General features: G+C 40.4%; 1 protein-coding gene and 1 long non-coding RNA gene across 2 annotated transcripts in view; both read left to right on the top strand.

Annotated features, from left to right (window-relative positions):
• The window catches only part of POU4F1 (POU class 4 homeobox 1), a 6,905-nt gene extending 2,892 nt beyond the window's left edge, over positions 1 to 4,013 (top strand). Inside the window, exon 5 of the mRNA XM_077750079.1 lies at positions 3,879 to 4,013. Within this exon, the coding sequence (XP_077606205.1) occupies positions 3,879 to 4,013 (135 nt within the window). The remainder of the gene's footprint in view (positions 1 to 3,878) is intronic.
• Positions 4,014 to 4,911: 898 nt separating this feature from the next.
• Positions 4,912 to 27,600, top strand: part of LOC144219962 (uncharacterized) — a 29,328-nt gene continuing 6,639 nt past the window's right edge. Inside the window, exon 1 of the long non-coding RNA XR_013331561.1 lies at positions 4,912 to 4,979. This is a non-coding gene — a long non-coding RNA (uncharacterized LOC144219962). The remainder of the gene's footprint in view (positions 4,980 to 27,600) is intronic.

Genomic DNA, 27,600 nt, shown 5'->3' on the forward strand with positions numbered 1-27,600 from the left:
GGGGCTTTCCCTGGGCCTGCTTCCCCCTAGATTTGGAGTGTCCGTTATCCTGCTTGCATTTGGGGAGTCCCTCCTCGCCCACTCTCCTCCACCCCCTCTCTGCTCTCCCCGCCGCTTATCCTCCCCAGCAAAGAGGCCTGGGGGGCTGGGTGTGGACCCCGAAAAGCCAGGTGGGATAAAAAGAGGGACCGTTTGGGTGAGCGGGGAGTTGAGGGGAAGGAAAGCGGAGACTGGAGGAGGGGTTTTGAGGAGCAGGTTGGTTCCGGGGCTTGGGGTGGGGGGGGAGAGTCGGGAAGAGTAAGGAAATGGGACTGTTTTTGACCAGAGACCCTTGTCCAAATCTCCTGGGGACCAAGGAACTACGTACAAAAACAAACCTACCAACCACCAAAAACTAGACAAATAAAGACAAACTAAAACAAAGCAGAACAAAAGCAAAGAAAAAAATGCTTTAGAAACTTAAGGCTGGGAGCCGTATTCTGCAGCTTCATTACCCCCTAAGGAAGAGAAAAAAAGAGCACCACCATTATTACCACCAACCCAACCCTCCGTACATGAACTGAGTTAAAAACCGAAAACCAAACGAACCAGAAGGTGACATTCTGGGTAGCGAAGCTAGTTGTCCTGTCTCAGTGTTTACTTTTTCCCTCCAAGTGCCACCTCCACCCCATCCGTGTCCCCTTTGATTTATTTTTCTCCGTTCCAGTGGGAATCCAATAGCTGCTCTCCATTTGCCGGAAAGTGAGTGGGGGTACAGGTGAAAGGGGGAGAGAGGGTGGCTGTTCAGGAGTCCCAAGTTTTCCCGCGACCTGGCCTGTACTCCTGTGGCCTGCTGGTCACTGTGGTGTGGGGACATTTAGGGAGCCAGAGACACACACAGTCTTTGAGCTGACCAAAAGGCAGAATTTGGGGGTCCCGCAGTATTTTATTCNTAAACTACAGATTTTTCTCCCTATTGATTCAATTAGACTGATGGGGTGGAAGATACTAGGAGAGATACTTTATCCCATATTCTCCCCAGAACGAGACCCATCTTGCTCTTCTAGATTTTCTTTCTCTTTTCGAGAACATGAAATCGTTGAAATACTGAGAAGTTTCTGCTTTCAATTGGAGCAGGACTTGGCTAGGAGAAAAATCAACTAAATCCCAGAAGAGAGGAAGACAGGTTTAAAGCTCTCCGTTTGTTTCAAAGGGGTCTGCATGTTGGGGGGCAAAGCAGGACAGCTGTGTTTCATTATTATTATTATTATTATTATTACTATTATTAAAAAGTAATTTATTGCTGGGGATAAATGTTGGGTAGCAAGAACTTTAATTTGCACTATCAGTCTCCCAAATAGAAAATCATGTATAGTATTTCATAGTAATAATCAAGGTATTTTACGAACTGATGGATAAAAAAAAATGAGAAAGACAGTTGAAGGTGGTTAGGTAAAATGCGTGCTTGGTGCACAACATACTCTTTTGATCTCGTGTGGAGATGGTTTATTACCATCCTTTAATAAGAACTAAAAAATGAAAAACAGAACAAGTGAGAAAAGGAAAACTCTGCCATTTAGCAAGACTGAAATCATGCATGATCTGGAAGGTGCAGAAAGAAACACAATTAGGTCTCACTCTGGTTAGGCATAATTTAATTACGTTGTATATCATTGTTTGCAGCGCAAACATTCTATGCATTTGAAACTGAGCACTAAACTGGGCTAGCTTTCTGATAGACCGTTTTGTGGATAGTGTGATTTCACAGTCTACTGCCTGTTTTCACCGAAAACACAACATTCTTGTCATATTCTTGTATTTAGAGGAAGAAGGGAAAAAAAAGGAAGATTACTGTAAATATTTTCTTTAATGCACACACTCACACAGTGGTTACAAACTGCCAGTGTTAATCCTGAAATGTCTCACGGATTGATCTACCTGTCCATGTATGTCTGCTGAGCTTTTTCCTTGGTTATGTCTTTGCTCTATTACCTTCCCCCCCTCCCCACTTCTATTAGAACCATTTCTGTGCGCCAAAATACAAGAGGGGGATGTGTCCCAGTACGCTTACAAATAAACATAACTGAAAGAAGAGCAGTTTTATGATTTGGGTGCATTTTTGTTTACACTGGGCCAAATCCTGGTAGAGCCGGTCAAAAAACGAGACTCAATTGAACCACAGATACAGGGGAGGACGTTGCAAGGGGGATAAAAAGTGAGGAAGGGGTGAGAATGATGTATTTTTCTGCTGAATCAGAATTCACTTTCAGATAACTCATGTGAAAAGCGGTGCTCTGAATAAAATGAATTCTATATTAGTTGCCTGTGTTTATCAATTTTTTTGAACTGCTGAAACTCTTAAACCACAGCCCTCACTTCAGAGTGGTGGAAGGTAATAAATAACCAGGTTTACTCCCCCCCCCAAATTAAATTGAGGTTCAGGGAATGAGGTATTTGAAGGCTTATATGTGTTGTTCTAGCCTATAAACATCTCTAAAAAATGCAGCTAAATGACTTTTCTTTGGCAGTTAATAAATATTAAAAAAAAATTCTCCACTGATCTGTCCAGCCACCATGTCAAATGCTTCTGTTCATTTGGAACATTTAGTGTGCCACCTACTGCTCCAGAAAGGCCAGAGATACTTTATTTCTCGGTGACCCGGGACTAGATTAGATGCCAAATGTACAAAGTTTCTTAGTAGCTGGGATTATATCTTCCGACAACATCCTATTTTAGCCAAATCATTTTAATTTCACCGGCAAATCTGTGAAACAAAACACTTGATGTTCAAAAAAGAATAGTACGATTAAAAAGCTGTGATTTGACACAGTTGTTAATGTTTAAAAAAAAAACCAACGTACTAGAGGTATTTTTAAAAATAGATCTCTTCCATCAAAATTGATTTGTTTCTGTTGTTGTTGACTTGAAATGTCATCAAAGTCTCTAATAAAATGCATTTGTAAAACAAACAAACAAACAAACCATTATTTTATAGGAAAGTACGACCAGATTTCATTGTTGGAGAACCAGGAATGAACAAATGAAAAGATTTACAAAGGCTGTTTTTTTTTTTAAGTCTGCTCCAAACAGGAATGTTGCAGGCAAATACATTTGTATTATATAATGATGATCAATGTATGTAATAAGAACTTAAGCATTTGTTTTGTATTAAGTAAAATCCTTACCAAATAAAAAGACAATATTATGTTAATAAAACATAATGAAAACACATGCTTTGCAGAGTTTCCTATTTTATGTAGTAGGAAACTGTGCAAAACAGGACATGCTTTGCTATCTGGTGAGTGAATCTGTGTATTGTGGGAAGGAATAATAAGAGTATTTTAAGACACCTTTGTCAATTTATGAAGAAGCAAGCAAACATCCTCTCGTTAAGCAAGTGCAAGGGCTGGTCACTCAGCGGTAGCTGTCCTTTGAAAGTTTACTGGTTGCGAAGAACAACTCCACTCTAAGCAGATTCTGAAACCAGTCGGTGAGTGGAAATAGTAAAACGTGTGGTTCCCATACCTTAAAAGAAATAATCTTAAAATAAGTGGGAGACAGTGCGGGACTTGTGCTCCCACACAGATTTCAGCTTCTCAGGAAATCCAGGAGGTAGAGAAGTAGGAAGGGCAAAAGAAAAGCAAGCATGAAATGTACCTGCCACGTTCATGTCATCCATTAACTTTAAATTTCTTCTTTTCCCCAGCCCGAGCTCAGGGTCCTGCTCTTTTCTATAGGTCTAAGAAATGATGTTCTCAAGACACATCAACTAAGTTCTGAATAGATTTTTGTTTAATGCGTGTTCTGAAATTGCTCTCAACTTCGATTACACTCATAAATAAACTGTAGGCACCCACTGCCGTGATTGTATCGATTTGTACTTTCTTGTGATATTAAGACTACTTCGGTGCCGCTACCAGGCGCAGTCACGCCAAGAGAAACCAGGGCGCCCCCAGCCCAGGGCTCCCCTGGCCAGCTCCCGCCCACCGCCCTCTGCCCGGTCACCCGGGCCCCTCGCGTCAACCTGGCGTGAAGCATCCCTGCTCCTTCTTTCACAGGGATGAGCTTTTATAGTCTGGTCCTTGAAGTTGGAATTGCGATTTCTGACTCTGGCCAAAAAAACCAGTCTTCCCCACCACCTTCGAGCTGCCTTGGTGGCCAGCGGGATGATGCGGGTGATGACCACGTTTATTACCTGGTACGGTTCTGCTTATCAGTGTTACTGGCGTCTCAGTGTGAGCCCCACGATGAGAACTACGTAGAGCTCGCGGGCGGTTTCAAAGGAGACTGCAAGCTTAATTGATTTTTTTAAAAAAATAGCTGAATTCTAATTCTCGCGGGGAGNTTCATGGCTTTAAAATCCTGGAAATTAATAAAATGAATGATAACAAGAAGCTAATTAAAACTTTCGTAATTGTTGTCAAGTCAACTTGATGGGAGACGGGCAGCCCTCCCTCCCCCTCTGCCCGGATCTGGAGGATCTGGAGGGCTCGGCTCCGGCGGGGAAGGGCCTCGAAACTGGAGCGGACAAACGCTCCCTGGACTCCGGCAGTTATTTCGGGGGCCGCCTCGTGGGGCTGATCCCTCCCCTGCAGCTGCCGCGGTCCGCAGCTCACTTGTCATCCGGGCTAGACTTCGGAGCGGGTGGATTGGCGGGTGCCGTTTCANGCAGCCAGGAGGGACCCGCCCTCCCCCGACCCGGGTAGGGTTCTCCCTCCGCCATGGAAACACCCGCCCACCCGGGGCGGTCCGCGGGGGAATCCCAGCGCCCCAAGCACGTGAGCCTCGGCCAAGCCACCGCAGGGCTCCGGGTCTGCGCCTTTCCATCCCTTGCAGGGAGACTCGCGGCCTGGAAGCTTCCCGCCGCCCAAGGCCGCCGTTCCTCTCGGACANCGCGCCGAGCCCGCACATGCGCGCTGGGTGCTCCTAGGTCCTTGGAGAGCTGAGCGGGAGTTCCGCAGCTGGTAATTAGGCGCCCTCGGGGGTCCTCTCCCACCATGTAAGTGCCTTTGAGGAGGTCCCGAGAGAAAAGGGAAGGGACTAGTGTCTTACCGAGGTTAAAAATACTCTCCTCCCCACAGTTTGGCTAAGTCAACTGGACGCCTTTTAAAACACTATGAAACTTTCAAGACTGGTGTACATTTAAGAAAATAATAATTGGGAGGAGTAAGACCTTAGATTTTGTTTGTTGTTGGTGTAGTTGAAGTGCACACCACCAAAGCCCTGTTACGGATTTGAATTTATTAGGCAACGATTTGTACCCGGGGTGGGAGGAAGGCTGGCCACTCTGCTTCCTTCCGGGAGAATTTAGTAGAATCCTGGATCGCAAAACGGAGGTTGACAAATCTCGGTCCAAGAGAAGTTGGCAAAGCACAAGTAATGCGTCCAGCGTCCTGCTCCTGGACAAAGCGCCCAGTCCCCTGCCCACCCCTCAGCCAGAAAGCCCCGGAGGTCTCTTCTCCCTGATTTACAAAGGCAAGAGGATTGCCAGACGAGAAGGGAAACTAAGGACACCGAGAGAGAGCTCGGACAGAGAAGTGGCAAACGGAAGGAGGGAGGAGGAAGAGAGACAGACTGCCCGCACTGGTTAGGTAAAATGAATTAAAACAAGTTTGGTAACTCTGACTCCTGGCTTTAGTGCAGCATAATGCACACAAACTTTTGTAGGATCACAATTAAAGTATTGAGGATTTCCAGCCGAGGAAATACACTCACACCAGTCTCTTCCCACCCTATCCCCCCCTCTGCCCCCGCCAAGTGTTGACAATAAACATTTAATGAAGGCAGGGACCTGGCTGTCTCCAGTCAGTGTCAGAATACTTTAAGCAGACCATTAGCACGGCTTCTTCCACTTCAAACATCGCGCGCTACACTCTAACGGTATGTTTAAAACAAAACAAAACAAAGTGTGAGACAAATAATATGTTTATACGGATATTTTAAGTGGTCTGCAGTAGTTCTGATGCCCCCTGTACTTATTCACAGAAACCAACTCATTGTAGATTACTCGTGCTTAAAAAATGTTAAATACAGTTAATGCAATATTAATCGCCCTTTGGTGATATAAAATGCAATATTTTCAGACAGCTATCGAGCTTTTCTAGAGGAAGAGCTGATGAAAAGAGTCACAGCTGAATAGTGGAGAGAAAAAGCACGGTATTTATTGCTTTTGTTTGGCTTTTGGCTACAGAGACAGGAACCTTCTAATGGGGTAAGGACATTTATTTTATCTGCAGTCTATTGCTTCGAGAGCAGGGGCGGCAGATGGGGCTGGTGCGATATTCACAGTGTAATTTAGAGCAAATCCTAATAACTAATAATGATTTATGTTAATTTTGATCATTTATGCGACTTTACGAAAGCGTTGTCATGAAAGAAAGAGAAAGAAAGAAGCAGAATGTAACAAGGGGCTCTGAAGCTGAGATTGGAGCTCACCTATCTTGCTTAAAAATACGTTTTATGGGTTAGCATTGCAAATACAGGCATTTTTAAAAGCAGGTAGGACCTATTTAACTTGGGCAGAGAGTTATCTTCCGGGAGCTTGCATCGTCTCTGAAAATGTACCGAAATGAGAGGAAATGAAACGCCTATGAGCCAGAGACTCTTTCTTCCCAGTTTTAAAGAAAACAGATATGTTTCAATTGTTTCATTTGCGTATGTTCAACTAAGGGGCTGTGGTGTGTGTGTGTGTGTGTGTGTGTGTGTGTGTGTGTGCGTGTGTGTGTGTGTGTGTGTGTGTGTGTAGGAGAACCAAGTGTGTGCGAGGCAAGCCCGCGCGCCGGGGTCTTCCCTTCAAAGTGTCAACTGAGCCCGGTGTTTGAGAGCAGCCTTAGTCCTTGTGAGCAGACTATTGCGCATCGCCGCCACGCCTCATGCAAAAGTTTTATTGCTAGCTGCTTAAACAAGTTGTTGTATCTTAATCTTCACTTCCCATCTGATATTTGTTTGCCTAGAATCAACTTTTGAGAAGCTTCCCAGTCTCTACTTCCTCTGCCTTTCTCCTCCCCCAAGGGATCTTAGGGCTTTTAAACTTAAAAGTGCTTCCCCTCTCCTCATCCCCCTGGTAACGTGGCGCGGGTTCAGAACCCCAGGGGCTGCCGACGGGACGTAGTTCTGCCCAGGAACAGGCGATTTTCGGCTGCCACGCAGAGCACTGCACAGGGTCGGAGCGATTTTGAAAGGGAGGGTGCGCCTTGCTCATGGCAATTTACTTTTTCGGTTACCTTTTGCGCGTTTCAACGCCTCGAGGCTATAGTTTGAAAGTAAAACAGCATCAAAGCACCTTCTTATTAGCTCTGTATTTGAGAAATGTGAAGATGAAACTACCTAAAAGGTTTAATAGGGCGGAACAGCATTTATTTGCCAAGCAAACAGCCAGAGTATAGTTCAAAAGGGGTACAGTGGTTTATCAGCAGGAGGCTGGAATAAGAACATTGGGTAAAGCGAATTTCTAGCTTCAGTTATGCCAGTTATGCCGTTAAACTGTTAAAGTGAATTAAATAAGCTTCAAGTGGGATGTCTTCTTTGATTTTGAATATCATCTCCCTCACCAGATGTGTGTGTGTGTGTGTGTGTGTGTGTGTGTACATAATCTCCTAGAGGCTTTCCCCACCTTCAGAGTTATTGTCAAGACTTTTGTTTGTAAACTTTCAGGTTTTGTAGACCAAGAATAGTTGCCTTTCCAAATCCAGAGATTTAATCTGCATATGTATCTAAAATATTATCACATCTTTTAAAGTTAAAATTTTCATTATTTTCTTCCTCTTTTTCTTATTTCAAAGCTACAGATGCAAAAATGCACTAATTTCTTCTACTAGGGAAAAGCATCAAGCTACATGATTCAGAGAAGCTTATTCTTAAACATTACACTGTATTTTATTTTTGTTTTATCATCCCTATCAGTAACTGTACTGTTATTGCATTGTTAGTATTTTTGGCATAAAGAGGACTTTAAACAAAATAAATCTTTAAACAAAATAAATCCAGGCAGATGACGCTGCCTGTTTACTGATAATACTCAGGAGCTGATGTGTGTTTGTGAGCTTAAAGCTACGCCTCCACGTGCATATCCATGTACAAACAGATGTAGGCACAATTTTACTGTTGTTGTTGAATGTAACGGAGTCTCATTTCTAAACTTTATTCTGGTTTTGTCCCAGTGTTTCAGCACTAGAAGCGACGCTTAAAATTGAAGAGTGGTGCATTATTGAAACTCTCTATCAAACAGCTCTGGGGTGCAGCCTTTCTGAAAACACCGGCTCTCGATGAGGTCTGACTGTCTGACTGCACATAAGCCCCTAATATGTTAATGGCCGTAGGGGATGCCTAAGGTACTATCTCAAGCTGCTTCGCACACCATATGTCAGGCCGTTAGCCACATGGATCTATTAATCAAAAAGAGCTGGAGAGGGAGGAGAGGGTCTTGGAAAGGAGGAGAATGAGAGCAATGGGGGAGGGGAAGAGGGGAAGAGAAAGCGTTTTCAACCCCCCATCATTCTCATTTCTCTTAGAAAAAATGAATAAAAATAGCTAAAGAAGATTCAACCAATGCACATTTTTTTTCTCTTGAGTTAAAGGCTGTTCATAAATCCCTATTGGAAGAATTGGAAGAGTATCTGGCTCTATTAAAATAGAAGGGAATTTTATCCGAAGGATCTTGTGTAGGGTTCCTTTATTGCAAAACTTTTATAAGCAAGACTTGATACAAAAATAAGGGTGTTGTTTTGTTACATAGGTTGTTTTGTAGATGAGCTTTATTAAAAGTAGAGGGGGAGGGGGAATGGGGCAAATGTGCGTTTAGGGGATGGAAGGGAGGGGCGTGGAGGGAGGCACCCGGAGCATTTGTAATGAATATATAATTTATTAATATAGATCTATATATAGAGTTTTCACCACCTTAGTTCTTCTGATAGTAAATATAAAGTGTTTACATTTTTATCCCTTCCTTCAGGCTGGCTTTATGATCAATGAAACTCCAGAGTCTACAGGGTACAAAAAGTATTTAATTCTTTTAAGGGGAGAGGAAACAAGAAAGTATTTAAAACTCCCATCTTTCTCATTTCTTCTTTGTTTAGAACTGTCTGTTGTCCTTGAATTTTAAACACAAATTTCAATTAGATAAATAGTTTAGAAAGTTTGCACACCTTAGCAGTAATTATGTACTCACCGTGGAGATGGTATAGATGAGTAAGTCTGGTATAAATGAATAAGGCATTACAGTCTGTAAGAAAAAAATGTACATTCTTTCTTGAAATGGTGAATATATTTGTCATGTGCCATTAACTAACATGAAAGTACTGTTTTTAAAATCACAAACAGAGCAATGAAAGGAAACATATAGGCACTTAGATTTAAAAGTTGCATGTTTTCATGTGTGATGCTACCTGGGGATACAGAAAATATATAATCAAATATCAATTAAGATATTGTTATTGTTTTAATTGGTAGTCAATGATGATGAGCCATAAGGAGTTAATTCTGGATTATCAGTTTTAAAGTTCAAAATCTATAATTATAAAATTTAGGGAAGAATACCCTTGAAAATGATTTTTAATGTCATGATTAGTAGGCATGATTTACAGTATTAATTTATAGGATAATGGAATGACCAAAAACTTTATTGATCCTAGGTTTTAAAATATATATGCAAATGATTGACTACTTATATATATTTGAGAGCATAGATTATACACCAATATCACAAAACATCTGTCATTAACATAGATTCATAGTACTCTATTATATGACTTGCAAAAGAGAGAGGGAGCAGAATGCTCTTATTTATTTTTAAAAAATACACTGAAAAAGATCATTGTGAGATTGTGCTCAGTGATAAACAAAAGTTATATAAATGCCATCTATTCTATTATTTATAGAATATAATTGGAATACTTTATGCTGTTTATTAGATTGGATATGTTAAATATTCTTTTAGTTTTACAGAGGCACCTATTTACGTTTATGTAGAAGTAAGATTCTCAATTACAAGGAAAAGTTAACATTGGCAGATGCCAAGATACCAACACATTGTATTATTTGGCTTGGCTGGAAAATCATCTGTACTCTTTTAGGAAAAAAAGAACATTAAAAAATGGAGAATTGTATTGTAGAGAACTACAGTGAATCTGTAAATATGAGAGGTTCTAAAGCACTATATTTCATCCAGAAGATGATGAATACATAAAAACAAGATCATCCTGAATTTCAAGAGTAGCTGGGTGGACAGAAACACTTATTATCCTTAAATTTTGGTGCATGCACACCGGCCTTCATTTCTTTCCCTGTAGTTAAAAGGTAGCCCATATATCTGTCGCTTTGGGTTTCCAAAGACTCGTAACTTAATTCCTTCAGGCTATTCATCAGCACAGTAATTAAACTAGCAAATGGATGTAAATAAAGTGAAATTGGTTTCATGACAGATGAGGCGAAGAGGCCTCTGACATGAAACAAGGCAGGACAATAATGATTTCGGCAGCATCGGGCTATGGAAGGAACCCCAGCTGGATTTATTAGGTGCTGCAAGTGATTTGCTGGAAGCGGGCAAGACATGAGCACTCTTTAATTTGACAGGAATTTTGCATCCTAAGGAGCATATTGAAATATAAATCCAGAAACAAGTTCAGGCAAACTGTAAACAGATGCATTATTGGACTGAAGGTACTGTTCAATATTAGAAAAGGAAGAAGAATAGAGTCGTAGTAGAAGGGCTTCCACTGCACAACTTATTACTTAATCCTGAGGCATGACAAATAATTATGAAACATTTCTTCGTACTTATGAATTCTATTGCTATTTTAGGGCTAGCAGTTTTTCTATTTTCAAGTTTATTTATTTGGAAAACCAACTACTATAATAGATGATTTTAAAAACCAGCATTTGAAAACATCTGTAGAAATTATGGGTATATGCATATGTGGGAGGAGAATATGGCAAATTGGGAGGGAAGCCTGGATGGGCAACTTTTTTTTTTTTTAACAGAATACAGTTATTACTGCAGTTAGATAAAATCTAGGATAAAGATCTGGTACCAGTTTGTTGCCTCTAGCAGTCTGTGCCTAGATACCCAGAAAGCAGATTTCTAGCTACAGAGCAAAATTGTGTCAAGCCCTTGATCCAATGTAGCCTTAAAATCAAATGTAGATTTATCCTTGCAAAATAAGCAGTTCCATAGACTAGAGGGAACCAACTATATCCAAAAATTGATGAATAAGAGAAAGAGAAGGTAGAAAGAATGAGTTCTTGGCTGGCTTAAGAAGACTTAAATGGAAATTAAGTCACCAATTTCACTGCAATAAGGAAGTCCCACATTGAATAAATAGAAGACATTTTCACACTAGGAGCAGATTAGCCCCTTTCTCCGTGAAAAGATGAGAAATGAACTGTTTTATGCTTAAATGTAACCTCAATTATTTAAGCCTCCTTTTATGACAAGCAAAAGCCTTCATGAATGGTGCCTTCCGTTCCCACAAGAGTCACCCAGGATTTTCAGCACCATGGCCAGTCCCCCTCCCCAGTCCGCGGGAGGCGGGTTAGGGTCTGCCACTGTGGGGAGGAACATAGCCATTGACCCAGGAAAAGTGAAATCTAAATATTCCTGAAAGTCTAGGGTCGGTTCAATTGTTTAGCAGTGGATTCAGATCCTCGAGTGGGATACTAACATGGCCCAAGTCCTCAATTCTTTTAGAAAGCAGTTTAAGAGAAAGGGGGAAAAGTGTAGGAGAGTAGGTTATCAAAATTCTTAATGAAAATAAGATCTTTATAAAATAAAACGCAGCACCCAGTGCATACTCCCTCCCTCCTATTTGTGGGTGACTTTCAGGCCGCAAGGGAATTTATAATGAAACTCAATTGGCTTTCTCTCTGAGGCTGTTCTTTGTTGTTGTTGCTTTTAACAGAAAAATATGCCTAATTATTTTAAAGTTATTTTCCAATCACAAGGCACAGGCAAGTCCTTTAATTATAATACAGTCAGGAGAGGGGGAGCATATGGAGGAGAATGTCAAGAAGAGGGTGCCAGGGGCAGATCCTCAGAAATCTGTATTCATTTCTGGCTCTTATTTGTTCAGTAATCTCTACCATCATAACTAAATCTTGAAGCACTGATGTAGTTCGAGTTGTTGTTGACTTAACGTCAAAATTCAATCACTGGGGGTTTTGCATCAGCCGGGCTACTTATTTGTCTAATAAATCCGTCATTTTGTAAGAAAAATATTTGAGCAGCCGTACTTGACCTCTTGGTATCCACAAGTCACATTTATTTCTCCCAGTTTACAAATGCAAAATCGAGATGATCATCTAATGCCTGGAGGAACTGTGTTGATTTCTGATTGGATTTTAGATGGAAATGTCTATTTTAAATACCTTGTGATTAAATTGTACATATAATAGAATCCATGCATCTTAAGCTGATCCCTGCTTGGAAACTTAACAACCCGCACTGCTAGTCACACATACCGATACCAAAAAACCCAAAAACCAAAAATGGAAAGCGACCCTAAACCCCACAAAATACGAAACCCTCTTTTTCCAAACAAACACTTAACATTCAGCCTCAGTTGTACGACTTTATTAAAACCACAGTCTTGTTTTTTTAATCTTAAATCTTCTATGGATGGAATCCCCCTCTCCCCTGACACCCGAAAAGGTTCTAATTCCTGGAGGGTGGGGCTTCAGCATCCCAGTCCCAGGGACAATGCACACAGGAGAATTAATGACTGGCACTTCAAACTCAGGGTTGAATCTGAGTTTTGAGCCTACTGCCAAACTGTAACTCAAGTCGAAGGAAATCCCTATCTCCATTTCTGAGTATGAGGAGTTAAGGAAAATAATGTGTTCTGTTTGCCTGAATTAATTTTACTCTTCAATATAGCAATATGTTAGGAGATTGCTTGAAAATATTTGTTCCACACCACACCTACCCCTTCTCCTTCCAGCGCCTTTTAGTGCAAAGACCCCTTCACAACTGAAGATTCTTTCTGCCATATTAGACTAGGACACAACAGTCCATTGGAGAGTTTCTCCGTGCAGTGTTGGGGAGAATGAGACACCACCAGGACCCCATGTGTTGTACTCGGCTAAAAAGAGACGTCTTAGGAAGTCAGACTGGAGAACTGATCTTGCCAGTTTGGTGACAAGTCTGGGCTGAGGCCTCAGAAACCTGAAACAGCTGAACGCTCGCATTTATCCACGTGGCGCATCCTATGGATGCAGTCCCGCCTACTTNNNGGGAGTGGGGAGGAGGGAGGTGGGAAGGTGGGGGGAAGTGGGGAGTGTGTGTGTACTTTTCAGTAACTAGGGGATGTGTAGAGACAGTATTGCTCAAGCTTGTTTTTATCTGAAACCATCGCGGTGGTTCGACCCCATATCGACTTCAAGCCGAAGGTGGCCAATGTAGGGGACGAGTCCCTTAGTCCCCTCTGCTTCCACCTTAGCTCTTCGCTAGGTTTCCCCTCCCTCGGAGCCCCGGGTCGGTTCCACCTGAGTGTGGTGTTGGTATGTTTTCCTCTCCTGCTCAGTTTACTCGCGGGATGTCTCGCGGTGATGAGAGGGGTGCTCTTCTCGAAAGTCTCCGCGTTCCCTTGCCGGAGCCGCTTGCACGGAGGGCAGGGCTGGCGGGAGGCGTGCGGCGCTCCGCGATGGGACGGTCCTGCTGGGCGCCGCGCCCAGGACGAGAGTGGGGGCGCGCTGGGGCATTGGCTTGTTTCCCCCCGAGGGCTGGAGGGGTCGCTAGTGAGCAGTAAGCCTCGCGCTTCGGGAGAACTGCCAGGGGACTTCAGCGACTTCCTGCCTCAACTTGCTGTGACCCCGCACTCCTGAAGCTTAGTAGGTGCCTATTACTGACCCATCTTAGAGAGAGGTGCTGGGCTGGGGAAACTACCCATAATATTCACTTCTGAGCCGTTCTCACAAACATTTAACTTGCATTCTACTGCCCACCCCGCCCTCCAGTCTGATTACTTAGTTTCCCCCTCATAGGATATTAAGGCATTATACACTTAGAGAAGGTCACTAAAAAATCCCCTTCACCTTTAGGCCCACCCTTCCGTGTGAAAGCGACCATCTACACGACCCTGTTCCCAGCTGTGAAGCTTGTGGAAGGTGAAAGGACCAGATTGTGTCTCTCTGTAGTTTATGCCATGGGCCTGGCTGGATTTACCATTTCAGTTTTAGGAGGTGAAGGAATACTTGTTTACCGTGTGACAAAAAAGGTCAGACTGAATTGGCAAATTTGTTCAATATTTGTTTCTGTTACAAAGACATACTACTGGGGGCTTTTCAAGTCATTAACCCGCCCCACTCTTTTGTCTTACTCTTCTCCTTGCCCCATCTTCCCCTCGGTTCTTGAGAGAGACAGGGGGAGGAGGTGCTTCTGGTTTTCCTGGACTGTCGATCTACCAGGACAGATGCCAACAGGACTTTGCCTTCAGATGTGGAGATTTCTGAGGGAATTTTATTCCTTGAATGTGGTTAATATGAGGAGACAAGGGAAGTCTCTAGCAAGGCCCACCTCCCTCAGTTTTGTTGCTGGCTAAAGTTTGCCTGAGCCTCCTCTTGGCTCCCAGATTCTTCTCCACTCCCTGTAATACTGAGGAAAGGACTTCTGTATTTCCGCTGGCTTCAGGGAGCCGGTCACTCAATCAGAAGCTGGCATGGTGTGCAAAGACTATACTAGCCAGCCTGGAAGGCGGTTGTGGTCGGCTGGATAGGCAGGGGACGGAGGAAGACAAGGTGTTTCAAAGGCACGTATGCTTCTAAACGTAGAAGACCCTCAAGTTACAAATGCAGTAGATATCAGTTCTTGGAGAGACCTTATTTAAATACTCAAACTTCTACTTGCAGGGTTTTGAAGTTAGCTTTCCCTTCCATAAAGGAGTGACAAGTTTGTGAACTTTTTAATGAGAACAAAACTGGAGTAAAAAAGGAGGAAGTGCTTTGGCATTTGAAAATATTAATGTCAGCTCGTGAAAATAGATGTACTACACAGTAGTTATTAACAACTTATAAAATCTTAAATCAATACAAATTAATTTAATTATGATTTGTAATTGCATTATGCATGATCAATTTGAAACACTACATTAAAGATAATTAGAGCTGGGCGCCATCACTCGTCACTCCCCTAATAGCTTAATGAAAAGGAATGTCATGTACCACCTTTGGGTTAAACCTGTAAATTAGGATAAATGCTTGTTTTCCAATAAAAATGTGGTAAAATAATTGTACATTTAATAGACATTTTTACGACTCAATTGTGAATATGTAATGGATTTTGGGGGGGAATTGTATTATTATTTTTTCCATGGACCTAGTTAAGTATTTATTAGGGTTGATTGAGCTGTCAGTGTTTTTTCAGGATCAGACCTCGAGGATTTGAATGAAGACTAACTTTTATGTAAAAATATCATGCTGTCCTCGAAGCTTGTGCCAAGAGGTCACTGCAGATGGAGGTCCTAACTTAGCATAATGGGTTTAACATTTCCATGACATCATCAGGGAATCTGAAAGGAGTCTAAGGATAATCAGAGTGGTCATTCAGAAGAACAGTAAATATTTTATGAGGATATATAGAAGACAGGAAAGATGGTCAGAAAGGTGATTCTAAGCTCCTTAGAGTTCTGTGAAAGAGGCTTCTCAGTTACTTGCAGTTAAAAGAGCCACTGCATATTCTTATATTAGTGAGACACATTCCAGAGACTCAGAATAGGACCCAGATTAGGCATTAGTTTATATATGATTACTTTTGTTTCCTGAACTCTCCATATTTTGTCAAACCACCTGTATTTATCCTTTATATGCTGGCAAACAGGAATACACATTTATCATTCCTGAGACTATTTTGGTTTGTTGATTTCCCAATAACATCCAATACTGCAAGACAGGTTTCTTACTTTTAAGATGATAATTGAAATTAACAGAAGCACGTCAGAGGTGCTTGTGAATTAGATGGATTCAGTAAGCTCTATTTATTATTTGTTTTATTTTCTAGTCTTTATTAAATCATATTTGGATTGTATATTATTACAGGTGTTTTGATGAGATTCGCTTTTATCTGTTACCAGATTTCCACCTCCAACTTCAGGCATGCAGGTATCCCCTGGGTTTCAAAAGTTCATGTTATGCTACTTTGCTTTCATGAAAGACCTACATTAGTACTTGTTTTGCTAACCAAAAGAAATCTTCAGATTTTTGATTTTATGAAAAAAGATGAGAAGCAAAATAGCATTCAGAGTTTGTTTTGCAGCGTGCCCTTGTAGAGGCAGCGTGCATCCCCAGGAATGAGAATGGCACCCCCCATCTCCTTCCCTGAGAACCACACTCAGCATCTCAGCATCTCAGCATCAACCAACCATAGACTGAGCTGTGCCAGTGAACATCTGTGCTTTATCTCAGCTTATTGTGTGTGTCCATTGGCAAGTTGTGGCCTAAGGTATCAGAAAAGTCTGAGAGAGGTATTTTTGGGGGCCTGGGGGCTCTCAAAAATTTTTTCATATAGATCAATGGTAATTGAGTCTGTCCTTTACACCAGTTTGGCTTATGAAAGCTTTCATAGGAATGCTCTCTTTCAAATGAGGGGAATACACACACACACACACACACACACACACGTGTATGTATATAAACTTTAAGAGAAAAAGAGGGAGGAGGATGGAGGGAAAACAATAAAACAATCCATGAAACTACATAATTTACGGTTTTAAACATTTTCTCTAAATTATAATTTTTATTTCCAGCCAGATTTTACATGAATAAAATAAGTTTATTTTGTTATTTGTAAAGTAGATGCATCTGTTTTTCAAAACATGTTTAAGTTCACTTGGTCAAGTTTATTGGTTTTTGTTTTAATCTCTTTGTATTAATTTGATTAAATGCCTAATATGAACCATTAAATAAATATACCATGGGTATTTTAGATTCATTTTTAGAAACATCAACTGGAATGAGCAAATCTTTTAAACTTATTTGTATATTGTTATAAAAAATCATTTTGACACTTGTGAAGTTAAAAGAACTTTTATCATTCTCTGCAGATATGCATTAGATGTTGGGAAGGGTAGATAGAATATTTTAAACTCTAAGATTTAATCTTTTCTTTCCTTGTCTTGACCCTTTAACATCTTATCCATCCTTAGAACTCCAGACGTTCTCATTCCATGAAGCCTTCTGTGATCTTTCAGCCAGGAAATCTACTTATGAATTCCTAGGCATGTTTTTCTTCTCTTTGGGTACTTACCTCACATTGTCTTCTATTACAAAGATATGTTTGTATTCCTGTTTTTCTACCAGAGTAAAGGCTTCTCAAGAGAACAGAGTTTATCTTTCATATCTTTGTATTTTGCTGAATCTTTAACACAATGTGAGTTAAAGAATGCCCAAAGTTCTTTCTCCTGATCATCATCATTGTAATATATGTACATATGTAAATAATGTACACATATGTAAATAATGCAGTTTCTTGCTCCTCTTTCATATATAGTTAATCTGCTAACAACACAGGGGTTGGGGGCGCTAGCCCCTGCTCAGTCAAAAATCTGCATACAACTTTTGACTCACCCACAACTGAACTGCAAATAGTTGACTATTGACCAGAAGCCTTGCTGTTAACATAAACAGTTGATTAACATATTTTGTATGTAATATGTATCATATACTGTATCCTTACAATAAAGTAAGCTAGAGAAAAGAAATTATTGTTAAGAAAATAATAAGGAAGAGATAGCACATTTACAGAACAGTATTCTATGTATTAAAAAATCTGCATGTAAGTGGATCCATGCCGTTCAAACTGGTGTTGTTCAAGGGTCAACTGTACTTACATTTGGTCCTGGTCACTTCACATGTGGCTGTACAAATGGCAACAGTTTTTATTTTAAAGCAATTTAAAAGAAGTTAATACTTCAAATACTGTAATTGTCTTTATATAATTTGTGGAAACAAAATTTGTGAATTGCCTCAGATCATTGCGTGGTTATGAACTGTTTTCATGACCAAAAGCCCTAATCCTTTGCTTAAACTCCCAACATTTTGATCCCATCTATTATTTGGCCCATCATCTGCAGATCTTGCCTTAAAAATTTGGCATTATATAGTCCCCAGATATTAACTTGAGAATGTCTTTGCATGATTTATCCTTTCCTTCTCCTTTGCACAGTCACTGAATATTGCAATGCAGTGATTTCTGCAAGTGGACCAGTCAGGAGTCAAATAAATCATTTCTTGATGCAGAATTTAAAGCAGCAGTTAGTAAGTTTTGAGTCTTGGTAATAGGGCTTAGCAAATTTTACTTTCTGACACATCTTATAACACTTCAGAGTAGGTACAGTAATTACAAATAACTCATCCACCACACCCCTTTGGTGCCAGGCTCTGCTCTAAGTCTCTGCAAGTGCTTTTGATTGCAGTGGTAATTTTTAATGATTGATGCTGTGATTTGATCAATGCATCAGTTATTACGGTGTTATTTTATGGGACTCTGATCCTTATTGGTTTCCAATAAGGGAAGAAATTATTAATGCTCTTAACAAAGGGAAGGATGCTAAAAGTGGGTTTTAGTAATGGTACGTAAGCGAGGTTGACCATTTCTGTTTTTAAACATAAAATCCATCTTGCATTTTAAAACACTAAAGAAATTTTGTTTGCAATGACTGTTTTAACTCTAGTTCCTGAATGGAAGGAATGTCTCTCATGTTCAAGTTTTTCTTGGTCTGTAAGAGACAAGAAAACATGACACTTCTAGGTCCAGTCCATTTCACACTAAAAAAACCCCAATAGGGAAAATGTACCACTTTGGGGCCTGCACATTTTGTTTCTTGAATTGAAGCTGCAGCAACCAAATATTTTGTCAATCACAATCCATATTTTCCTCACATTTTGGGCCGTTTGCCAAACAAAGAGAAGGCAAAAACTCCACATTTACACATTTCTACATTAAATGTAGAAACATTAAAAAAATTAGATTAGGAAATAGATGACTATAATGACCTTACTCTCAATCATAGGCTGCCAGCTAAGTGTTTGAGACTGAAAAATTGCACTAATGAAGCTATTTGAAGGCTTTTGTGGACAACTGCTTCCTCTTTGAAGATTAAATGAATGATGTTGATGTGATTAATCTTAGTACAGGGAGTGATGCAGCAGCTAGAAAATACCTTGGTGATTTTCATAATTAAACTGAATCAACATTTCAAAGAAATGCCAGTGTTATCACTTGTATATTAGAATTACATTCATTAGACAGAAGAAACAAATAATTTGAGCAAACAAGATTTTCCTTTTGGTGTACTGAGACTTCTGTCATGTCTCAGAGTATCTTACTATAAATCATCATTACTGTTTAATTTTGTCCTTGCCTTTTTTGCTGTTTTTGTATCTCTATGTGCATGCGTCGTGCTGTTAATGACTCAAAGCATATGGCTTCTCCTTTACTTATTTTCAAACCTTTGAATTTTATCTTTTCTTAGCCCCACTTTCATGGTAGCTGTCTGCTCATTGTGAACTAAGATAGATAATATTTAAGAAATCCAATTTCTAATAAAATAAGACTTCTTGGAATTGCTTTGGTTACCTTGCAGAGAATTGAGGAAATCATAGCTCTGGTGGTATATCCATCTATCTTTGATGTATTTAGACCTCTCAGTGCAGTATTAGTCTTAATCCATTTACTAGTTTCTCTATTTTGTTTATTCTCATAGAAAAAGAATTCCAGAAAAGGTTGCATTTTTTATAGTGCTTTATGGATAATTTAAATGAGAAAATCAGCACCTTTCCCAATCAATTGAACTACAGGAAATTGCCTTGGTACAACAACTAGAAACCGTTCTACTGACTTCTTGGTACAAGTACAAGTTAAGTTCAAGGGTTAAGGATTACTGCATCAATAGAAACACACTGTGTTACTTGTTCTATCACCACTTTAAATTATTTTAAAGGTTTCTGGGTGACTCTTGGTAACCCTGATATTTGCAGTGCTCTTCCTGCTGTTGCATGATCTTTCCTTTCCTGATTGTTTAATAGAAACAAGAAATGCTTCCTTTAATGTACTGGATAAAGGATCCCATCTTTCTCTTCAGGGACCCCAATTTGAGTTCACCCTGCAATCCTAAGTGGAATGAGTTTGGTACCTGTCACTGAGTCACTGGTGATTGAGAATACTCAGCCCCAAACTTATTTCTCCTTCGACTTTGTAATGCAGAAAACACTGGAATGATCAGATGCCCAACAGTTCTGGAAGAAAGCTTCTAAGATAAACAGTGTGCCACAATTGATCTAAGATGTTGGTACACACTCCCTGCTAGAAGACGTCTGCTAAAACACGACCTGATGGTCTGTAATCTGTTGGTATTCTTTATGTAATTGTCTGCCTGTAATTGTGTGCTTGAGGTGCCAGACAGTCACCCCATGCCTGGAAGTTGTCAGTTAACTATGACAGCAGATGAAAAACGAGACCAGCTCACTACATTTGGGACTGTAGGATGTTCAGTTGGAACAGACTTTTCAGCACTCTACGGCTACACAAATCAACCCTGAGTCATTACTGAACCTAAAGCACAATTTCCCCTGAGATCCTGCTCCCCACCTACCCCCACTCACCAGCCCCCGTGCTTGTCAGCAGTAACCACAGCAGTTCTATGAAGCCAGGGTAGCCGAGGGTAAGTGGAGACTTGAGATTCTGGGGGGTGAAGAGCCCTATTAGTGGAGAGAAACCCAGGCAGCCTCCTTTTGCAGGAAATATTTACCCAGAAACAGAAGGGGAAACCCAGAGAGATTGGCTGGAGGAGGAGGGAGGGCAGAGGCGCTGGGTCGACGCACCCCGCTTTGCGGAGCAGGCAGTCCAGACGGAGTAGGAGCCGCACGAAGCAAGGGTGGGAGAAACAACAGGGAGCAAGCGCTTTGGATAAGCATGCTGGGGAGTGGGCTGGGGGGGTAAAGGGTGATCATAATGGCAAGTTCAGTAAACAGTCCTAAATCAGTGGGGAATGAGCAAGGACCAAGAAAGAGACAGGGAAGGGGAAGTTAAAATAACAGAAACTGAGCTGCCTTGTGACTAACTGGAAAGTTGTGCATCCTTGAGAGGAAGCTCTTCCAGAGAACTTCACAAATATAATTCACCAGACTTGTCTGCTGTCCAGTTCCAGAGAGCTGAGGGCGGAAAGAGATAATTGCTTGATAAATCATTCTTATCAAGCACACTTTCTCTTTTCTGGAACACTGTGAGGAGTTGCAAAGATTGAGGGGTTATAAAATTCTTCCTGCTTCCAGTAGTCTGGCCATGTTCCTGAGCTAGCCTACTCCACCCTCTTGCTTAACTTTTCTGGTGACCCACTGAGACCCCCTGTTTTCTTCATCTTCACTCTTATTTTTGGCAAACTTGTCCATAGTATCCATTTCCCCCCAGCATTGGATTGGATGTATTTCCATTTCTCCTCCCTCACCTCTCTTTCTGCTTTTTGCAAGGAGGCCACAATTTCTCTTTGCCTCTCAGCTAATTTTCCTTTAGGAGTGATCTTTCAAAAGAGAAGGTGGCATGGAGAAAATCTTCCCTATGCCTTCCTTCAGGTAGGCCTCATGGCTTTAACCTAATCCAGCTTAAATACAAATGTGATGTATCCCTAGTGATCAGAAAGCACAAAGGATGGAATCCAAAGCAGAATGCACTGTGGGTCAGTACTGAAAACCCCAGCTCCTTGGATGCCATTCTCCCATGCTACCTAAAAGTAAACATGCATTCAGTATGGAAATAGTACTTTCCCCTGTTCAACTTTGTCAGTTGTGAATGATCATGTAGAGACCTCTATACCTGGACAGAAGCTTTGTTTGTGTTGGAATAAAACAAAATACATTTTTGAGATAATGTCTTTTAACACAATTATAACTTTACCCTCTTAGAAATTTAGTCTCCACGGGAAATGTTCATTGGAAATTTCTACAATATTCCCCATCCTAATGATCTCATTTAATTTCTCCTCATTCCCACCTGCTCTGGTCAGATTGGCTTCTCTGCTCCCCTGAGGACACTCCATGCCTATCATTCATCTTCTTGCCAGAATTACTTGCTCCTTACATGGTCATGGTCTCTTCATTTGCCAAGTGCTAAGTTCATTCCATTTTATCTAGGAATCTCTCCAGGTCATCTGTCTTCTTCAACACATATAACATATAACACATGACTGCTTCAAGGGTCAGTAGAACACGCTGAACAAGAGCATAACTTGGGGAATCAGAATGCCTGGGTTTGAATCCTGGATCCACAACTGATTAGCTATATCGCTTTGGGCAAGTTATATAAATTCTCCATGCTTCACCTTTTCCATCAGTACAGTGGAGATAATAACATGCAGTTGACCCTTGAACAACCCAAGTTTGAATTGCATGGGTCCACTTACATGTAGATTTTTTGAATAAATACAATACAGTACTGTAAATGTATTTTTCTTATGGTTTCCTTAAGAACATTTTCTTTTCTCTAGCTTATTTTATTATTAGAATACAGTATATGGTACATATACAAAATCTGTGCTAATTGACTATTTATAGGTAAGGCTTCTGATCCACAAGTAGGCTGTCTATGGGTAGTTAATTTTGGGGGTAGCAAAAATTATACAGCACCCCTACCTCCCATATTGTTTAAGAGTTAATTGTATTTTACTTTATTGGGTGGTGGGAGAATTTAAGGTATTAATACAATCAAATCAGTGCAGTGCATATTTAGAATAAGTACTATGTGTTTGTCATAATTGGTGTTTTGTATTTGTGTTCAGTCATGTGTTAAACAATAGAAAACAGGTCATTCTTTATTCGTTTTAACTATTCCCAACAATGCCAAGAGAGAACTAAGAGTAAAGAGACATTTAACCACTTGCTTATGGAATGATTGTGTCAATTAAACTAAGATATCTCTACTAATGTGCTAAATGGCAAGAAAAATTCACTGTGAAGGTCACTTCAGGAGTTAGTCAGTTAGAAGTAGTGTTATTGAATCTTATGAACATCCCTAATCTCTAAGCAGAAGTCAACATGAGAATGGGCATCTGCACAACTCATTGTTTCAGAGACTTGGAGCTCTTGTCCATGTCCCACATTGCTGACACCAGATGAATGACAGCACCCACTTATCTCTGATTTTGTCTTTGGCCTTTCTTCTTATTATCAAAGACAAGAAAGCAACTGGTAAACTAGGTAAACAGAATGTGTAATCTAGCACCGTAAAAGGGAATTGCAGAAGGGTGCCTGGCTGGCTCAGTTGATAGAGAATGGGACTCTTGATCTTGGGCCATAAGTTCAAGCCCCATGTTGGGTGTAGAGCTTACTTTAAAAAAAAAATAGAGGGGTAACTGCACTAAATAGTAGAAGAAACTCAGCTTTGATGTTTGATACGAGTCATTTCTTTCTCTTTCTTTCACTTTTCCTTAAATATTCAAGGATTTTGTGGCCTTTAGCTTCATACCTGAATTACGAAAATTTCATACTTTTGTTTGATATGGTATGATGTATTCTTGGTTGTCACTCTTTTCCAAATATTTCAAAAGAAAACTACGTTCTTATCCCCATTATAACAAAGAGGTATAAACAGCCCTTATTATTTTAAGTCACTTTTTACTGTTCCCTCATCTTCCTGAATTCCATGGCTCCAAACACAGGAGTAGAAATAGAGTGCACATGTGTAAATATATTTTTATTATTCTCACAACAGATCACTTTGGGCAGGGTAGTGATATTTTGATGTTCCAATGTGACTCTTTGGTGTACTTTTCAGAAACAGGAAGTAATCTAAGCTGAGACCACTACATGGGTCCCCTTTGATCAGGAGGCCCAATCTTGTGGAGTTAGTAGCTAAGCACCAGCAAACTATTCTTCATCCAGACCACCCAAAAATGGAAGAGAGAATGAGTGAAAATATTTGATGAGCCTTGTCTATTACTGAGAAGTTGCATGGACCTTCTCTTACGCAGGGACAATTTATATCATTTTCTCATTCTTTTCATGTAAGGATGGATAGGATTGGAGGGTAGGGGTGATGAAGATTCTAGAAATACAATATTTTAGTCCTAGATGAAGTTTAAAATTTTTTTAAATGTTTTTTTTTTTTTATTTCTAGGAGAGAGAGAGAGACAGCGTGAGCAGGGGAGGGTCAGAGAGAGAGGGAGTCACAGATTGAAACAGGCTCCAGGCTCCGAGCTGGCAGTCAGCACAGAGCCCGACGCGGGGCTCGAACCCACGAACCGCGAGATCATGACCTAAGCGAAAGTCGGACGCTTAACCGACTAAGCCACCCAGGCGCCCCTAGATGAAGTTTTAGAAACCAGGCACAGTCTAGGGAGCTGATCTTGCCTGGAGTGAGTGATAAAGTGTGTCTGAGACAGGTTAGGAGAGCCAAGTGGTGGCGACAAGGGAGCTATAAGTTAGGGTAAAGGAAAAAGATGGAAATTGTTAGAATAATTGCTTAAATAACCTGTCATCTGAGCTATTAATATTATTACCTATTACAACAGTTTCCTAATATATAGAAGTAGTGAGACTACACCTAGGATCCTATGAGATTACATAGGATTCTATTCCTATGTTTCTTAATTCTCACTGGAGAATCAAACATAATTTTGATTTTATATATTCACACACATATACAATAGAAAAAATATATAAAATAGATAATAAATAGAAATAAATACAAATAGGGGCGCCTGGGTGGCTTAGTCGGTTAAGCGTCCGACTTTCGCTTAGGTCATGATCTCGCGGTTCGTGGGTTCGAGCCCCGCGTCGGGCTCTGTGCTGNAAATCAATAAATAAGATAAATATAATTATGTCTATAACATTATATATATAATGGAAAAAAGAAATGCCAGTCACACCAGTGTGACTCATGCTTTTATTGGCTGCATCAGTTTCATTATCTTTGCATAGATATTAGACAGAAGAAGGGTATGTAGAAGAATTAAAATGACTTTTCTAAGACAGTTTAACTTAACTGAACAACTGATGTAAAAGCAAGCCTCATTTAAGAAAACCACACTGCTGTTTGGTGCAATGAACTCTGTTTTAAAAAAAATTTGTTTTCTGTGAACCCTGCCATAGAACTCTCAAATACTACAGCATTTTCAATGTAATTTCATTTAGATCCAGATTTTTAATGTTAGTTTAACTGTAGTTCAGAACTGATCTCATTTCCCTTAGAAAGCTCATGTCAAGACAATTTTCTATTGAACAGCTTCTAGAGGTCACACAACAAATCCTATTTCTGCTCTTTCTCTCCTTGTTCAACCTTATTCCTTGACCTAAATACACTTCGGTTGGACTCAGATTCAGAACATCTGTCTACAACCCTTTGCAGATTCCCTCTGGAGGACCATTTTTTGCTGTTTATTGTATATTGCTAACCACTGTAGAAGCCATGGTTTCCCTACAGGTCCCAGACTACCTGATTGTCAGTGACAGCAATTTACGCTCTTATGACCACTCACTGCTACCACACATTTAGATTTTAGGTCATTAACTCATGGGTCCAGTGATGTTTATATAATTCAGTTGGGTAAACAACAACTATCTTTGTTTGTTAATCCTTTTTTCCAAAAATGTTTTTCTCTTTCAGTTTTTCACAGTTCCAGATGCCTGAAAGTCATAATGCTTATTCATAAAAATTAGACCAGCAGTGTTACAAGCTGAGGCAGATGTTGTGTCAAACACCAGAACAGCATCTTGTATGGCATTTTATATTGCCATGAAGATGTTGAGTATCAGTGGAGTAGATTCCTTAACTATTTGTTCTTTCACCTTTACCCTGTTACACTAAAATATGATAGAAACATAACTGAATTAATTCACTTTTATGTGGGTGAACTATTAGCATGCCATACTATTATAGTTCTCATTAAATTATTTTAAGGAGCCAACTCTGTCTTAAGACTCCTGTATCTTGCTTCACAGACTGTTACTTTATATGAAGACTCTTCCATTATCTTTTTTCAGACAGGGAAATAAACTCTGGAGATAGTGAAAATCGTAATATGAATGGTTGGAATAGGCATGATTTGGTTTGGTGCATGGAGGTGAACCTCAGAGTCCTTTCTTTCAAAAGACGCTGTTGTCAACTAAGATTTAATAAAAGCCAAGCTGACCACAATACCACTAAAGAACAAGAATTCTAAAGAGCAAAAGCACATGTGACATGTATTTTTGAAGGTGGTCTCGAGGATTTAGTGTAAAGCACAGTGTGTTTGGAACAAAAGAGAGATATGGAACAACTGTATGATGCAAAAATTAAATGCCTTAAGGCAAAGGTCAAGGCAGGGAAAAAGCAGAAGAGGTTCATTGCAGGAAGTCAAGGGATAAAGAGGTAAAAGAGTAAAAATGAACTCCATGAGTAGTTTTGTGAAATTAATGATGATTCTAACTGGCTTGTTGAGCTCAGAAAAAGGCCATAATCCCTGACAAGAAAGAAAGTGGATAGCCACTAAGGTAGGATAGATTCTTTTATTCCATTATCTGTACTTATCTTTGTGGCATAGGACAGGAAATCTAATTCTTTTATGTGTTCATTTGTGTAACTGTAAACTGAAGCTTCAAAATTATTTATTTTGGAACTCTAAGATCCAGAGAGATATTGACACTTCAGTGCTTTGCAGCTCTTTGGAAGGGCACAATTAATTGCATATTTATTTAGTAGGGTAATCATTCCTTGTTTCAACAAAACAAAATGAAATCCAAATAACTAAAATATTTAAAAAGATTTTCAAAGATCTGGAAATAAACAACATAGTTCAAAATTAAAAGGTGCTTGAAGGCAGAGGCTGTCAGCACCAAGCCCAGTGCCTGGCACTTCTTAGGTACTCTATTATCTAGGGGTTTGATCAGAAACAATTTTTTTTTTAGTTTATTTATTTTTGAGACAGAGAGAGACAGAGCATGAGCGGGGAAGGGACAGAGAGAAAGGGAGAGACAGAATCTGAAACAGGCTCCAGGCTCTGAGCTGCCAGCACAGAACCCGATGCGGGGCTCAAACCCACAAACTGTGAGATCATGACCTGAGACCAAGTAGGATGCTTAACCGACGGAGCCACCCCAGGCGCCCCCAGAAACAATTTTGAAGTAACTAAATTAGATTTTTTTGGGGAAAACAATTGGACTCATCAAAACCATTTTATGAGTGGAATTAGTCATGCTGAGCATGCTAATTTTGTTTCTTAGGAAATAAACTCATCTGTCACTGTTTTGCATTTTTTAGAGTGATCTAAGAATGATATACAATGCCCCTGGAGTGGGGATGGACCCTTCTAATGACTCGAATATGGCAAGAGTGCTGGGATGTTATCTCTGAGATTAGGTTACAAAGAGGCTGTGACCTCCTTTGTGGTGCTCTCTTGCACACTCCGTGGGAACACTTGCCATGTTGTGAGCAGTCCTATGGAGATGCCCATAGGGCATATGGAGGAGCTGAGGCCAATGGTGCATGCGGGTCTTCAGCCTGGCTACAGCAGTTGTGAGTGAATTTAATACCTTCAGCCCCAATTGGGGATTGTGGTGACGCTATTCCAGTTGACAGCTTGACTGAAAGCTCATGAGACACCTGGGATCTGAGGGACCCAGCCAAACAATACCTAGATGCCCTACCCAGGGAAACTATGAAAGGATAA

The sequence above is a fragment of the Crocuta crocuta genome, unplaced genomic scaffold (genome assembly GCF_008692635.1).
Source record: "Crocuta crocuta isolate KB4526 unplaced genomic scaffold, BGI_CrCroc_1.0 scaffold189, whole genome shotgun sequence".
NCBI lineage: Eukaryota > Metazoa > Chordata > Mammalia > Carnivora > Hyaenidae > Crocuta > Crocuta crocuta.